This window comes from Fukomys damarensis, unplaced genomic scaffold (assembly GCF_012274545.1).
Source record: "Fukomys damarensis isolate Sample0158 unplaced genomic scaffold, DMR_v1.0_HiC HiC_scaffold_5, whole genome shotgun sequence".
Taxonomy (NCBI): Eukaryota; Metazoa; Chordata; class Mammalia; order Rodentia; family Bathyergidae; genus Fukomys; species Fukomys damarensis.
The window spans coordinates 62,766,686-62,784,907 of NW_022900917.1; the positions used below are offsets into that span (position 1 = coordinate 62,766,686).

At 34.8% G+C, this 18,222-nt stretch overlaps 1 protein-coding gene across 1 annotated transcript in view; it reads left to right on the top strand.

The window, feature by feature from the left end:
* The window catches only part of Wnk1 (WNK lysine deficient protein kinase 1), a 132,074-nt gene that overhangs the window by 35,585 nt on the left and 78,267 nt on the right, over positions 1-18,222 (top strand). The window contains exon 3 of the mRNA XM_010630660.2: positions 17,517-17,689. Coding sequence (XP_010628962.1) covers positions 17,517-17,689 — 173 coding nt within the window. The remainder of the gene's footprint in view (positions 1-17,516; positions 17,690-18,222) is intronic.

Genomic DNA, 18,222 nt, shown 5'->3' on the forward strand with positions numbered 1-18,222 from the left:
AAAAAAAAAAAAAAAAAAAAAAGAAAGGAATGTTGGTTAAGGAATACAAAGTTTCAGTTATGTAAGATGAATAAGTTCTGGAGATTTGATATATAGCAATATAACTAGAGTTAGGAATATTACAACATGAAATGTGCTAAGATGGTAGATTTGTTTCCATTTATTAATTGACCGAAAATACTAGGACAGATACTTTAGTTCATCCTTCTGATAGGTTTGTTAATCTGGTATGCCCTGTTGTCAGCATCTACATTCTACAAAATGAATGGTCTTGTTCTTTTTTCCACCTCATGGAGAAGATAAATTGAAGGGTCAGAGGAAGTTACTTCTTTCTTTGCTGCATTTTAAAAAAAACTGAATAGTCCTCATGAGTCAAATCTTCCATATAGAAGATGCTGCATTTTCCCAGAGATGGAGCAAAATATTACGTGTCAAGGCAATTGATTTCCTAATGATTTTGCCATAACTATGCTTGTAGATTAGTTGGTCTACTGACATTAGGTTTGGATATCCTCATGCAAAATGATTCCACAATCTTTAGCATTTTAATTGAAGCCTTGTTGAGCTTAACAAAGGTATGATTGAAAATCTGCCAAGGACAAAGTAGGTGCAACACCTTTTGAACCTTTGTGCTCGTATCACCGATATCTCTGATCCTGATGAAAAACACTAGTTTAGGCTTTACAACTACAAGAAGTGACTGACTAGCTTTTCTTGTCATCTAGCCATTCAAATTTCAGTTCTGCACTATCTGAATTCCTTGTGGTAGTGATTAGCTTTTTCCTAGGTAAACTTCCCCCTTCCCCTTTGAAGCATCATGTGGGCAAACTTCTTTCTCAGGCACTTTATCTCCCTACCACCACCACATCCGGGATCGAACTCAGGACCTTGCATTTGCCAGGCAGGTGCAGCACCACTGAATTACATACATCCCTGGCCCTGAGGCAATTATCTTCAGCACTGCAAAATTCCGTCACTTTTTAAGAGGATTTCTGGCATTTTAGGAACATTTTTTTCCCTTCTCTTTAGCAATCTTCTATGGTTCCATCTGGAAAACAGGCTAAGAGGGTAGATCCCAGAATACGTCGATTCGCCTTCTCTGCAGTCCTCCAGCCCCTCTTCATGTATAGCTAGCTGGCTGTCCAGGGTGGAAGCCAGTAGCCCCACAAAGCCATGGTGCACTTAAATGTATTAGTGTAAACTGACTGGTACTTTGCAAAGTGTAAGTAGAGCTCCAGGTGAGTAGCAGCTTATGAGTACTTGATGATTCTTGCTAACTTCAAAGAGTACTCCTAATTCTTCCTTTTAATCTAGGTTGCTATCACTTAGATGTCTGCAGGCTATACATACTGGAATTCTTATCAAAGACATCACTCACAAAGATCAAAAACTGAAGATGGAGTGGCAGAAAATGATGGGCAGCACATGGAAGGTGATAGAGTGTTGCTTTGGGGATAAAGGTAAATCAGGTGTGGTCAGTGAGTCCAGGCACATATCTCTTCTCAGATGCCAAGGCGGCTGCTAAGGAGTAGTGTCATTGTCAGAGGATGTGGACAAAGTTGTTTAAATAATATATACATCTTTGGTTATAAAAGAGGAAATGACTGGGCTGTGGACCTAGCTCAGTGGTCCAGCACTTGTTCATTGTGCTCCAGTGCCTCTGGTTCAGTGTCCAGCACAATTCTGGTATGAGCGGTCTTTGCTATGATTGTTCTAGTTCTCGGTGAAAATTTAACAGACCATACCTTCTTGTCCTCATAGAACGTCAAGGGCTTGGGGTAGGAGTAACCCTCTTGGTCAGGCTTTTTGGGCTGAAATTCTTATCTGAAATGATTCATCTTTGTTCCTTCACCTTGTTTTCTGGCTCAGAGTAAATGTGACTGCATCATGTGGGTTCCCACTTCATGGTCTCCACACCATGAAGGTGTTATTGTACTCATCTCAGGGCAGGATTAGGGCTGTTTCTCTTCCTTGTTCTTAAAAATTCTATTTTAGCTCCACCATTGGTGTAATATGTATTTCATTTTTAATATTGTTGGTAGTTGCTTTAGAGTTTGTAGTACATATTTCAAATTAATCAGAACCTAACCTTCAAAAAATTCTATATTTTAACACTAATATAAGGGTCTTATAATAGGTTTTCAGTTCTTCCATCCTATCTGTTGTGCTATTTGGCTGTACATTTTTCTGAATTCTAGAAACTAGAGAAAGTAGGGCACATGTAGTCTCTTGCTTATGCAACAGGGATCTTGATAGTTAGAAAGGGAAGAATAGAAGAGATTATGAAAGGATGTATTCAGACGTCTAATAAAATTTGAAGTCTGAAATTGAAATCAACTTATCAATTTGATTTGAGATAACTTTTTTTATGATTGCATATTGATCTATTTCAAGAAATCTCCCTGCTTAGCCATTTTTTCTGTTTCTAAAAATCAAAGTGAAACAAAAAAAAAAATCTGACACTCAGATGCGGTTTCCTTCTTTTTGTCTTCATTTTTCATTTCTAATCAATCACCTTGTCTGAACTCTGCCTCTTCTGTGTAATAGTTCTGCCAAAATTACTTTCCTTGACTCTAATTACATTGCTCAAATGTGTTTTCCATACCAGTTCCAGCATGACTTTAGGAAAATGCAAAACTGATCTCTTCTTTTAAAATATTCAGTGATGCCCTATTTTTTATAAAGTAAATTTTAATCTCTGTATTGTGAAGTTTTCCAAGAGATTAGTAATGTTTATTTGTTCTTCTTTCCTACCATATCCCTTTTTGAATTATATGTTAAACTATTCCCAACCATTTTATTTTGAAGTTGTCTGTACACACTCTGCTTTTCATTTCCATGTTCATCTTTTTGTGTGTCTAATGAATTCATACTCATTTAAAAATATTTTTCTTTAAAGATTTTTTTTTTATTGTATTTCCATGTTCTTCTAGTACTGATTGCGTCATACATAGGTGTGACTGTCTGATTTCCCCTTCACTACACAGTTGACTTTTTTGCCCTTTGTTTTTGAGACAATGTCTGACCAAGTAGTCTATGCTAGCCTTGAATTTGAGATCCTCCTGCCTCTGACTCTTGAGTGCTGGGATTACAGGGTGTGCACCACCTTGTGCAACCACACAGTTGACCTTTTAAGGCTGTTACTCTCATCTTTAGATTGATCTTCAGTATCATTTTCCCATTTTTATGATTATCTTCTTTTTTTTATTAAAGATTGCAAACATACATGACAAGAAATGAAGATACTAAATAAAAATTTCAAATATACATATATACGAGAGCAAAAGAAAGATAGGAAATAAAAATTTGTGCAACACAAACTGATAATCCAAATACATTATTAGTTTGATATGATCTTCAAACATTATATGTTCTTTCTCATTTTCTTTTCATACAATATTTTTGAAATATTGTATTTACAAATAAAACAAAGTTACATATAATTGAGAAACTGTCCTCAAAATTTTATGATTTATAAACTCCTTGGTTTTATTAATTTGATACATATCATATGCTTGTTGATTGTATCACTTACATTTTCTAACAAAACTTCCCACAGAAAAGAAATACACTTATATTTGAAATCCAAAAACAACTAAAAGAGTTCACATTTTTAAGATCAGATTTTTCTGTTTCTTTTTTATTATATCCCATACTTATTTTTATTATATTTTTTATAAGCACGATGATAGAATTTAACACCAATACATATGTAATATTCTTCCCAAATGACTATGAATTAAAACAAGCATCTAATTTAGAGAAATCATAAGGTTGCCAGAGAAACTATTGATATGCCAAATGTGCAAAATCCTACCACATTGAAGACCATGTTTTTCATTAAATAGTGCACTCATATGTGTAAAAACATACCCCCTACACATACACAATGCATATTTTATACAATGCAGTATGTTCTTTGGTATAATAAAACAGTGTAGTGATGTGTGGAATGTTTGTGATTTGTGTGATTTGAGAAAAACAGATATCATCTTTGAGGTAGTTGGAGAATTTGTAATATGTACCAGATACTGAATGATATTAATGATTTATTATCCATATATTTAAGTATAGTTATAAAGTTTACTTAAAAATTAATATTCGTTATCAGTAGAAAATAGGTACAAAGATATGTTGATAACATAACAAAATTTGTCTTAACAAATTTCCAACCAAACAAGCTGTAGTGGTAGAAAAGGAAGTTTGCAGAAGGCAGAAACGAGAGAGGAGAATGACGGATGGACCTTAATACTTTTCATACTACTCATATATACAGATTTCATAAATTCTCAAAAAAGCAAAGAAAATGAGAACCAAAATAACTCATCAATTTGGTAGACCAGCATGTAAAGACAAAAATTCATGTGTTGATAAATTTTAAAAATATGAAATGTAAAGCGTGAGATTTAGCTCAGTAGTGCTGCACCTGCCTAGCCAGAGCAATGTGCTGAATTTAATCCCCAGCACCAGGGAAAGAAAAAGAAAAAAGGAGGGGAAAAAAAAAAAAGAAAAGAGTAAAGGAGCATATGTGCTTTCTAACATCTTCAATAGATTGAAAATGAATTATTTGTTATCTCTTCCTCTTGAATTGTTCCCTTCGCAAGGATGTAGTGGCCTTCTTTGTCTATTGTAATCAGTTTAGGTTTGAAATTTGCCTGTGAATAAGATTGCTACCTCTGCTATTTTCTGGGCTCCTGTTGCATGAAGAAGATTTCCCTCCATTCACTTTCAGTCTATGGGCTTCTTTTTGCACTAGGTGTGTCTTCTATACAACATATTATTGGAATTTGCTTCTTAATCCATTCTCCCAGTCTATTTCTCTTGATTGGTTAGTTGAGGCCATTGATATTGACGATTATAACTGATATGTACTAATTTATTATTGTCATGTTTTTTTTGCCTTCTCCTTTTAGTTTCTTACCTTGCCTGTGATTACCTTCTTGATCATACAAGTATCAGGTTAGTGTCAAAATTTCCTTTTGACACTAAAGAAAGTTTTATAAAAACATTTATTTTGAGAGAAAATTGGATTTAAAAATACTGCCATAGGGCCAGAGATTTGGCTCAGTGGTTCTGCTGCCTGCCCACTAAGCGCAAGGGCCCGAGTTCAATCCTTGGACCCACCCCCCCAAAAAATATTGCCATAAAGACAGGATAATAAAAATATCATAATGGTGTTTCATAAATTATCAGAATTTTGTTGGTTTTACTTTCAACCTTATTTGTTGTTACACCAAATAATTTCTATGTTTTGTAAGATCAAGATAATTCTATCCTCATTCCTTCAATCTGTCTAAACCCTATTATCTACATTTTAGATTATCAGAATGATTAATATTAAACAAGTGACTTCTGTGTTTTAAAAATTTCTTTTAAGTGTGAAGATCAAGTGTTATACGTATTAATCTGTGTCAGCTAGGATGGATATTGTTCCCTTTGTACTGCTTTCTGGGCATTTGTTTCCACAGTTCATTGTGAATACTACTGCCTTCATCATTGGTGTTTAGGTATTTGTTTTGAGTTGTTGCTTTCACTTCTTTGGAGCTTATATTTAGAAGTGAAAGTGCTGGACCATATGGTAATTTCACGCTTAACTTTTGAGAAACCATTGTATTCTTTTCTATATCAGCAGCAACACTTTACAGTCCCAGGAGTGCTTAAGGATTTCAATTTATCTGCATTCTTACAAATGCTTTTATTTTTTTCAATACTATAAAATCAAAACCTGTGATGGTTCAGCCTTCCTATGTCAACTTGATTGGCTTGGGAGCTGCCGAAAGGATTGAAAAAAACGCACTTCTGGGTGGATCCCAGAGTCATGACCTTGAGTCGAAGTCTGATTCTTGGCGGCTTCCTCTCTAGCACTGTTTCCCCTGCTCTGCTTTCCAACCTCATGAACTTATTATCTCTGCCCCCTCCCCCCATGACATCTCTGCTTTGGAGCAGCTGACCATGGACTGAATCCTCTGAAACTCTTACCCAATTTAAACTTTTCCTTCTTTAAGTTGTGGCTGTCAGATATTGTGTCCCAGAGATGAGAAAGCTAATACAAAATATATTTTCAAATTAATGTTCTTGACAATCTAATCCAAATTGTGGCAGTCTTACCTTAATAAGTAAATCTTATAAGAATATATTTTTAGTTATAAATTATATCTTCATGTACCAAAGGATATAGTTGACTAGGAAAATGCGCTGACATTGTTAAGTAGGTGCCAACCTTTCTCCAGCTGAAATTAATTTATTAATAAAATACTAAAATTGCCCCCAGGTTATCATTTTACTAGTAATTGACACACCAAACTCTGTCTAGTAAATTCTTTTAGTCAACTGGATAAGCCAAAACAAACATTGATTGATTGATTGCAGTACTGGGGATCAAACCCAAAGCCCTCATGCAGAGCTACATCCTTGGCCCTTACTATTTTTTATTTTGAAACAGGTTCTCACTGAGTTGATGAGTTGCCCAGGCTGCACCTGAACTTGAGATCCTCTTGTTTTAGCCTCCCAAAGTACTGGGACGTGTGCCACCACCCCCAGCACATATGTTTAACTTTAATTGTCTAAATTAGAAACTGGATATGTCTGTAGTTCCAAATTAAGAAAATACTAAATCCTGATGACTTGTTTCGCTACAATGTAAAAATGGCCAAATGTGAATTGTATTCAGGAAATGTATATGGGAGAATAAATCACTGTCAGTGGAATAGCCACCATAAATACAGTGTTCTTAATTTCTCTAATTTTTTTGCAGCTTTAAAAGCATACTTATATACAGTAGGAGGTATGATCAAAATATATGATGAATGTTTAAATTTTTTTAAAATTATGAAACACACATTTCCATTAATCTTCCTCAAAATACTAACCCTCACTTTGAACACACTTATCCCCTTATTTTTAACACTTTCTGAAGCAGTTCTAGAAGAACTCTTTCCTGATTGCCTTTATGACATGTCATCAAAAATACTGCTGCTGCCAAGTGATATCCAACAGAAAGTCAGACATATAAAATGGTGGGTCTACATGTATTCACCAAATCTGGCATCATGAGACTTCTGGCTCTTTCCCAAAGTTGAACTGATCATGAAAGGTAAATGTATTTAATTGGTTCAGGACATCAAGGCAGCCATGACAGTGCTAGCTAAAGACATTGCTCATGAATGTGGACTTCTAGAAGAGCCTCAGAAAATGTCAAGAACTATGGGATTAGTGTGTTTGAAATTAGGGGGAGTATTTTGAGGAAAATTAATGGCAATATGTCTTTCACTGTAATAAATTTTTTAAAGTTTAAGCATTCACTGTATTTGTCTGTTACACTTTGTGTGCTAGACAAAGTAATCCTTAGGTAGTCAAGAAAGATGAAGTTTCCATTTTCTGAAAAAGATATTAAGACCATGGCAATTGTTTTAGAAAAAGGAGTGCAAGAGAAGCAATGCGCATGACAGATAAATGCAGAAGTTGTTGTCTGGTGGTTTGTTTTGTAGAGTGCTGAAAAAGGAGGTGGATCCAAGTGGGTTTGAAAGTTGGATTTGATATAATACTATTTCCCAAATGCTGGTTGTAAGTCTCTTTTCCTGAAGATGAATTCATTGAGGTGAGGTTACTATACTAGAATCTTTATTTAACAAGTTCTTTCAGAGATTATTATACTTAGCAAAATAGGTTACTTCCACTTTTCTTTTTTGGTACTGGGGATCAAACTTATGACCTTGCACATGCAAGGCAAGTGCGGTGCCACTGAGCTAAAACCCCAGCCCTCACATCCATTATTTTTGAGCAGGGTTGATCGTGTGACAACAGTAGTTTTGGGGAATATCTGCTACCTTGGGTTGATGTGTGAAAAAAAGAGGAATCAGGCAGTGGTTATTTTCATATGAGAGAGTTGTGACTTTTACCAGTTCTCAGGAGTGGAAAAGATGAGAGAAATGGGTACTAATGGAATTATAGAGATTCTTTGGGAAGACAAAGAGAAATTTTAAAAATTGAAGTAGATAAGATGATTTTTGGAAGAAATTTTATAGGACTGAGGTATATTGAATCTTTTGTTATAAAATGTGTAGATTACATTTGTAAATATTAATTTGAATTCCAAAATTAATAAAATGGTCAGATCTTGCCAGGAATCAATATATCAAGGGTTTAGTCTCAACTCTGTTAAGGCAGGTTTCATTTTTGTTGAAATTGGACCATTTTCCTTGTTTTTGAGCCTTTAAGTCTTACTCTTTTTCTGGCTGGGTCTCTCTATAAGTTTGAAATGTTTATTCCCAAGCAAAGTAGTATGGGAAAGAAAGAGATTAAGATTGGGTTGATAAAGGTAAGACCTCCAAAATAGTAATATACAAGTTCTGTATTTAAAGTTAATATGAATGGGGAATGCATGGTCAAACTTATCATATTATGTTTTTATATACTAGGCTTATTTTCTTGATTTCTTTCCTGAATAAAATAAAACAAATTTTGGATAACAGGCTCAGAGAATTCTTTGAGATGCTTGTTGTCTTTGTGAAGTACAGTACCACATTTGCTTATAGTGTCAATTTCTTGTAAGATGACCCACCAAATGTTTGATGCTAATAACTCCATTTGAGTTTTTCAAGTATACTTTGTTAGTCTCCCCTTTGGTGACCACTCAAAAGAGCTTAGCAAAGTATTTATTTTCCCTCTGATGCAGAGCAGCCTCTGAACAGTAATATTTCCTTCCTATAATGAGCAAGACTTTTTCCACCTTTATTTTCATTCACCTTCTCTTTAGCTCCCTTTTTCAGTCTGTTTGCTTTCTTTTGGATGTTTCAGTACAGCATAAGGCTATACCTAAAATAGCTGAAATTAACTGCCTTCACATTCAAATTGATCTCATATATTTTAGGGGAAAAAAGCTTCAAATTCAAGTGATAGTCTAGGTATTGTTTTGAGTTTTGCTATGTAAAGATACCATAAATCATTTAGTGAAAATAGTTGGTCATTTTCTAATAGAAATTTTTTTTGTGGTTCTTCTATTGTAAATGTCTGCTGCACTTTTAGCATGAACCTATATATGCCAAGTTGTAGATCTTCTGGAATTTTGTGTGGTTTTTGAGACCCCCTCCCCAAAGACAGGAGAGAAGAGAATTTCTTAGGCCTCAAATTTACACATTTGTGGCTCAGATTAGGAGATTAAGTGGAGAATGTTTAATCAATAGAATTTATAAATTAGTACACATCTGATTTGAGAACACACTCCTGACTTTATTATAAATAGATTTTCCTCCATGTTGCTTTAAACAGAAACTCTGTATGGACAAAAAGTACAAATAAAGAAGAGCCATAGCAGAATAGAGGAGTTTAAAAAACCAAAATAAAACAGGTTCTTTTTTTAAACTGCAGCCCTGTCTCCCAGTGGTCTTTTTTGCAGAGTAATTTTTTTTTTTTTTTTTTTTAATGTTGGGGATTGAACTCAGGACCTTGTGCTTATGAAGCAGGTGGGGGAACTACTGAGCTAAATCCCTGGCCTTGAGTAATTCTCAAGGGACTCCATGAGAAACATAATTATCATATTTTACCTGCAGAAAAAAATTTTGTCTAATGCAGACTCTTCTTTATCAGATAGGCCCAGCTTCATCTCTGAGGATACCAAATTAGAAGGTCATTGAAAAAAAATTGTTCTAGGAGTTTAATTTGTAATTTGGCCAAAAAAATGCAGGAATAATTTTCATATTGTATTTGAAAAGACCTTTAAAGTCATGCTAATCTTTTTGTTTAGCAGTTAAGAGTTTGTTGTTGGTTTTTGAAGCAGGGTCTCGCTGTATAGTCCAGGCTGGCCTTAAACTCACTATGTAGCCCAAGCTGGTCTTGAAATCATGGTAGTCCTTCTTCCTCAGCCTATGGAGTGCAGCATGCATACACCACCATGCCCCGTAGCAGTTGAGAGTTTCTGCATGAGAATTATTTTGCTTATAGTAATTTTCCCAGCTTCCCAGGCCTTTAGTCCCTACTTCAGGAGTTTTCAAGAATAAGTTACCTAGAGCTAGTACTTCCATCGTCTTTGAATTGCTATTATGGTATGTAGGCCTATGAGAAATATGCCAGACTCAGTTAAACCATTTATATAATATTTAAAATATTTAAAAATATGGTGGATTCTTTTTTTTAAAGTTTTTTTTCTTAAATTTAGTAACTGAAATCTGTACTGCGTTGGAAAGCATTGTTTCAAACTCTTATACCTCTGCCTGAAGACAAGTTTTTATTTTTACATTTTAATACCAAACATCAATTAGTATTACTGTTAAAAAAAAAAATGGAATGAATGTTCAGGTCTTTGCTAAGTCAGTGTAGTGTAGAAAGTGATAAGAAAGGAGGACTCTAATATTGACCTAAAATATTTTAATCAAGAAATTCCAGATACTTCTCCGCCCATATTTTGATATCTAGCCTTATGTGTGTCTTAATTTAGCAGTAAAACTTGGAATATTGCTAAAAATAAAATGTTATGAAAGTTAAAAAGTCCTCAGGACCAGATAGGTCCCTTTGGCGTACACTCATCAGCTTATAAAATGAAATTTTTTAGTTTAATTAATAAAAACCAATTTCATTACTTTAGTCTCAGTATTGATATGGAAGGTTTACCTCTGAGACAAAATAAGCAATAGGAAAGGGTAGGCTTGATACTTTAGAAAGTACTGAAATATGAAGATGGTGAAGATGTCTGTTAGAAAATGTTTAAAATGAAATAATTTCTTAAAAACAAGAGACTAAAGATGTGCAAATTGTACCAAACATTAACACTGTGTTTCTCATTCAAAAAGAAATTACATCAGCAAATAATATACTGTGTACTGTTGTTGGTATTGTACTGAGACAAACAATTGTTCTAGTTGTTGCCTGGCTCCCCACTCTTTAGCAGTTTGAAAATGTACATCTTATGGGAGGTCATGTGACAGTGATCCTTGGTTTGTTCATTTAGCCTATTAAAACAATTTAATGTGGGTGGAAAGAAATGAATAGAATGAGCTGTGATCAGCTCTTAGTGCTGGAGAAAGGCTCTAAAAAGCAAGAGTGGTTATTTTTGGCTTTCACATTATCAAGGATTAAAAAGATCAATACTTAAAATTGGTAAGGAGAAACATGGGGAAATGGCCCCTTAGTCGTTGTTAGTGGAGTTTCTTCTTCCCTCCCTCCCTTCTCCTTTTCCTTTTGAGACAGGGTCTTGCTATGTAGTTTAGGCTGACCTTGACCTCACAGCTCTTCTCCTACCTCAGCCTCCCAAGTGCTGCTGGGATTTTAGGTGTGTGCCACCACCCCTGGTGAAATAGGAGTTTCTATAGCCTAGATGCAAATTTTTTAGGCTCTATTACAATCAGAGGTATGCAAACCAAACATTTTGAACTTGCAGTTTTACTACTTTGAATTTGTATGAGACACTTCCAATAACATGGCAAGATACATGTACAAAGAAGTACACTAACAATATTGAACAGGTATGGAAATTAGATGTAAAACTTAAAATATTTGCACTAAAGTAAAAAAACATTTTATTACTATCTTTTGATTATTTTTAAATTTATCATTGTATTCATGGTAGTATTTAAACCACACAGATTACCTTTTTTTGTCCATCAGCTATAATTTAGAAAATTACCCAGTCATTTTCAATAATCTCTAGTTAATACAGAAATACTGTATTAATATGGATCTTCTCAGAAGAAATGATTTCAGAAGCTTGTGAATTTCCAAGGCAATATTGTTTTGTTTTGTTTTATTACTGAGGATCATACTCAGGTCCTTGTGCTTGTAAGGCCGGGGGTGGAACCACTGAGCTAAATCCTTGGCCCCCAATGTTCTATCTTTACATGACAACTTAGCATGGTGTCCTGTTCAATATCTATTTGTTGAATAAATCCATGAATATATTCTCCCTTCAACTCAAAAGTCTGTGTGTATGCACATACACGCACGTGCATTATCCTCAACAAGCAGTTTAATATTCCAAGAATGACTTCAGGTGAAAATAGAATCTTTAAAGTCTCAGTAGGTCTAATACAGACAGACTAGATAGTGTGACCAACTTGCAAAGATCACAACTTATAAAAGTGCTTTGTAAAAAAAGCTGTCAACTACTATTTACAGAACAGTATAAAGAGGAAAAGAAAACAGTGCGCTCCTTCCTTATCAAAAATCTACAACTAATTTTCCTTGAGAATACTGACTGTCAATCTAACAGTGCATAGCAACATTAAGATTATCTATCTGATCTCTAACTTTGCCTGAAAGTAACCTATGGATGACTTACATATTTCATGTAGGTTTTTATCCTTTCTGGAGATGAATTATTTTAACGGGTTTAAGAATTTTGTTTAAATTTTTGCTGTTTCTTATTTTTATTGTTCTTTTGCAGTATTGGTGATCAAACCCAGAGCTGTATACACACTAGGCAAGCACTCTATCACTGAGCCACATCCCCTGACTTAATTTAATGTTAAAAATTACAAATACAGTTGCATGAGAACAGAAAATCATTAACTAAGTGGAGGAAAAATACAACCAAATAATTTTAGGTTTCTTTCAATTTGTCAGTTTGTTCCTAACTAAATCTTTTTTTTTTTTTAATCTGAGTAGTACTTAAAGTATCTCAAAGAAATACTAACTTTATTCCCAAAAAACCTTTTATGACAGTATTAAAACTGTATCAAAGCTAATACAAGCATACAGACCAACAGAAATGTCTGAGTTTTTAAATTAATGTATGTCAAGTGTTTGCTGTTTACTAACTCCTTTTAGTTCCCAGAAAAGCCCTATGAGAGTCTAGGTAATCTTACTTTATTTTAAAGATGAACAGACCTTAAGTCATCTGGCCTCAGGTAGTTTGACTTCTCTTTTGGCTATCTACAGCATTCTGGAAAGTACATGTTTTGAGAGATAACCAAGGATACAAAAACTCTGCTGCTGTGAACTTGAGTGTTGGTGAACAGGGTTGTAATTTTATGGACAGACTATATAGCTTCTGTTTGAGGGTTAGAATAATAAAAGTGATGAAGGATTGTGAAAGGAGATTTTTGTGGAACTGTGAGATCAGACAGTCTTGTAGTGATAATTTGTATATTTCCTGCTGAAGCGAGCACTTGGAATGATAATTTGAAGATGGAGCAAGATCATCAGAGGGAAGAAGCTCCTAGAAAGGTGCTGGGGAAACTTGTCTACCCCTGAAGAAGGAATGGAGTGGAGGTTGGAGTGGATCAGTACAATTATAAATTGAACTGTCAGCCCTCATTCAAATTCTATCTGCAGAGTCAGTGCTGAGAGAAGGGCAAATCCATCTATCTACAAGCCACACCCCTCCAATGGGCCTGGTGTGAGGGCTGGAGAATCTCCTTTCCTCTGAAGCCTTCAGTATGTGCCTTTTCTCCTCTGCCACTTCCTTCTCCCTCCCACTACTTAGCAAGGAGAGGAGAGACTGGAGTGGTTACTGGAGTTCCTTTTTTGAACCTTTTCAGTGAGCAGTTTTAGTGATTGAGTGCTTAACCCTATGGTTTATTTTTTTTTATGGCTATCCAGATAAACGGGGGTAATAAATATACTATGAATGTTTTAATTAAATTTTTTTATCACAATAAAAGACATAGTGCCATTAATCCTAAAAATACCATCCTTTGCTTCAGACACACTCCATTTTCTTACCACTTTCTGAAGCAGTTCTGAAAGTGTGTGTGTGTGTGTGTGTGTGTGTGTGTGTGTGTGTGATAAAAATAGTACAGTGAATGCCACTGCCATGCGCCATCCAATAAAAGGCAGGCTTATAAGAACGTTCCAGTATGTCCTCCACTTTATTCACCATATCTTGCACTGGGCTACATCTGACTCTTCCCCAATATCCAAATAACCGTGAAAGGTCAGTGTTTTGAATTGATTCAGTGCATTGAGGCAGCAACAACAGTATAACTAAACAACACAAAAGAAGACTTTAGACTGCTTCAGAAAATGTAAAAAAAGGATGAGTCAGTTGTATTCAAAATGAGAGGAGTAATTTGAGGGAGATGTATGGCAGTGTATATCTTATTATAATAAATTTTTAAAAACTTAGACATTAATGAGCTGGGGATTTAGCTCAGTGGCACTGCAACTGCCTCGCAAGTGCAAGGTCCTGAGTTCAGTCCCCAGTGCAAAAACAAACAAACAAACAAACAAAACTTAGACATTCATGATGTTTTTAAAAACATTTATTTTGTATATCCCCTCATCTGTTTCTTAACTCTCACAGACTTGAATGGTTAGTTCAAAATATTTGGTTTATGTTCATGTGTCCCTTATATCTGGAGCAAGGGCTGGAGCAGGAGCAGGATGTCTTTCATTCCTGCCTCCTTTAAATCTTGTGGTTCAATTAATAGTAATAGTAATAGTAATAGTAAAAAGAACCAATAAGCTGATTAGGTGTAGTAACTGACCAGAGAATTATTGAACAAGGTGTAGTAGCTGAGCTTTATGAAAGCTTAGCTTAGGTCTGAGAACATTGTGCAGAAAGAGGCAGAGAGAAATGGAAAATGAGTGAGAAGTCCAATGATAAGGGTAGAATAAGGTCACACACATTTGAAATCTTTCGAACATGACAGTGAGTAGCTTGGTGCTTGGCACACACCTGTTTATTGTGCAGGCTAGGGTGGAATAATTACTAGTTTGAGGGCAGCCTTAGCAACTTAGTAAGACTTTGTCTAAAAAAAAAAAGAGAATTGAAGGATGGGACAAGGGAATGTTCCAAGAGATTATAAGAATTTTCCTGACTTGTAGATATATATTTGGAACTTTTGGTTTTAAAAGCAGTTCACCTCATTATGTGTAAATAAAACTAGATGCATGTTAGTGAAGAAACAGAGCATAGTAGAAAAAAAGATGTCTTTGAGCAAGCAGAGGAAAAAAACAGATAAAACTACAAAGAAGGGCTTTTATACTGACAGCTATGGTAGAAGCCAGAACAGCATGAAACAATGTCTTGGAAATGCTGAAAGAAAAATAAACGAACCTGAATTCTAAATTCACCTAACCTGGCACTCGAGTGAAGATGAAATAAACCTTTCGTAAAGCCTAGGGTTCTTCCACTAATAGTTATTCACTGATAGAATTTTGAAACCTATCTTTCATTTCAAAGAAGAAACTGAGCCTAGGAAAAGGAAATAAGCAAAACGGCACAGAGAACCAAAATTTTGTGGGGGAAATATAAATAAGCACATTCTGTTACATAAGAACAATAAAAGTAGGTAGTTGAATAATAAGAGAATAAAAATATGTGTATATAAAATGGAGTAGGGTGATTGGAATAGTAAGTTGTCCAGTATGCAAAGTATACTTCATTTAAAATTGATATATGCTACTTGTGGAGAAAAGATTGTTGAATAACAGAATATACTTTGTCAGTGTATCCCCAAGTGATGGTACTTTTAATTAAACTTAATATTCTGATAGGGACTTAACTTAATATTTTGATAGATATATTCCTATCACATAGCAAATGGTTATCTCAGAATATCATTCATGCTAATCATCACTTCAAAGTATGATAGCTATCAGTCCTCCCAGTAGATCTTAGTATGTATGAGAGATGAAAACTATGTCACTAGTTTTTTTTAAAAAACTTCGAAAATTATTTTGACAATTTCCTTTGCACTTCTATGTATTTTTGTTATTGTCTAAATGATTCATATTGAATACTGACCCACAAGATGATGGTGTTAAGAGGTGGAGTCTTTAGGAGATGATGAGTGACCTCACAACAGGGCTTGAGAAAACTAGTTAATCCCTTTAGCCTCTTCTACCTTGTGAGGGTGAAGCAGACATGGAGCCCAAGCTTGAACTTCCCAAGATCCAGAACAGTGATAAATAATTTCTATTATTTATTATATCAATCCTGTGTAAGGCATTTCATTATAGCAGGCCTAATGGACTATGACACCCTCCTAGTTAACCATACAAAGGTCACTACCATTGTTTCATATGCTCAGCTGCAGCTGGTAGAATTAGATATGAACTGTTTTACCAATTTAATGCCATGGTTAATGTTGTTTAGGTTTTACATATGTAATTAAAGAAAATGTTATATTTTTTTGGTTTTTGTTTTGTTTTTGAGACTGACTTAGAACTCACTATGTAGCCCAGGCTGGTCTTGAACTCACAGCAATCCTCCTGCCTCAGCCTCTTGAGTGCTGGGATTACAGGTGTGCACCATCACACCTGGCTGAAAATGTTAAGTTTTGCTGTTTTTTTTTTTTTTTTCGTTTTGTTTTGTTTGGTACCAGGGATTGAATTTGGGGTCCTTGTGCTTGTGAGTCAGGCAATGGAACCACTGAGCTAAATCCCTGGCCCTTGAAAATGTTAAGTTTTAATTCAGGATTAATGAAAAATGAGGATTTAATATGAGTTTGTAAATCTTCATTGAAGGTGTTTGTATGCCACATATCAAGAACCCAAATCCTATAGACTGTTGTATATACATGGCCAAGAAGATTAACAGTGAAGCTGGAGATAGAGGCACCAACCTGTACTCCCAGTACTCTGGGAAGCTGAAGCAGGAGAGTTGCAAGTTCTGGCTTATCCTAGGCAATTTAGCAATTTAGCAAGACCTTCTCTCAAAAAAAAAAAAAAAGAAAAGAAAAAGGGCTGGGATGTAGCTCAGTTTGAAGCAACAGCCTTGCAGTATTGTAATAGCAACAAATGAGGAAGAACCTAAAGATTCCTCAATAGGTATGTGAATTATGATATATTCAGATATTTCATACAAAGTATAAGAAGCCACTGTGTGCAAATCCAGGGTAGTAGCTATTCAAGTATAACGAGTAGGAATAAGGAAGGCAAACTAGTTGCTTAAGAGGGTTTTAAGTTAGATTTGTAGTGTTGAATTATTTAACAGTATAACAGACCTATTTTATATCTGAAACTTCATGCTTAGAGATAATTTCAAATTTAATTCACAGAACAATGAAAAAGTGGTGTATGTGGGGTGTTGTCAAAGGGCAAATAATAAATTTAATGTGTTCCCTGTACTTCATCTCAGATAAGAGGCAGTTAACGTCTATGAAGGATCAAGCATTTTAAACATGTGATTAAAGCATTCTTACTAGATAATTCACACAAAAATCCAGTGAGGTGGTGGTATATATTTATAAAGAAAATTCTAATTGATGAAGAGATAGAACTCTTAATTTTATTTAGAGTTTTCTGCTTCCCCAGTTCAGGGCCTATTCCATGACCATTAAATTGCTTGTCTGTACCTATAAATCATCAGTTTTGGAAATGAAATGCCAAGTTAACTTACGTTACAAAATGAGACTATGTCTAAGACGCATTAGCTGTAGGGATATTAAAATCTCAAGCATGACTTTATAATTCAAAATTTTCTTAAGCACACTTTAGCTTATTCTCATAGACAGGCTATTGAGTATTATAATCAGTTTTTTTGTTCCTATTTTAAAGGTATTGCTTATAATTTAACATCTTAATTTGTTATGGTTGTATTTCATCCTTTTAATTCACATTGTTTTGGTTTTTGATTTTAGGATCGAAAGTTAACAAAGTCTGAAAGGCAGAGATTTAAAGAAGAGGCTGAAATGTTAAAGGGTCTTCAACATCCCAATATTGTTCGATTCTATGATTCCTGGGAATCCACAGTGAAAGGAAAGAAATGCATTGTTTTGGTGACTGAACTTATGACATCTGGAACACTTAAAACGTAAGTTCATCAACATTTTAAAAATAACTAAGAAGTACAAGACAATATTTCATATTTCAGTCCTACCAAATCTACTTTTTTTGCCCAATGTACTAAGGAGTGAATAATCTTTCCAACTGTTACTATACTAACATGTTTCCCTGGCCACAAATCAGCCCCCCCATCAAACTCAGGACCTGCACTTGTGAGGCAGGTGTGGCACAAAATCTGACATGCAAAATGATTTGATAATTATTTATTGGTGACATTGAATTGAGATATTGCAGAATAAACCTAGGTAAGTCATATGAATTGGCATTTCTAAAATTGAGTGGCTAAGGGACCAGAAATCAAATGTCAAGGTTGCCCTCTAGTGGTAAAAGTATTAAAATTTATGAGGGAATAACCCAGTTATTTTATCACTTTGTTTTGGGTTTGGTACATTTCTGCAACTGTTGTATCAGCTGCAGTTGTGCTGTGACAGTTTTTACTAAACAGTACTTTTATTGCCATTTCCCATAGTATCATAAATTGAAGCCAAAATAGCTAGACCT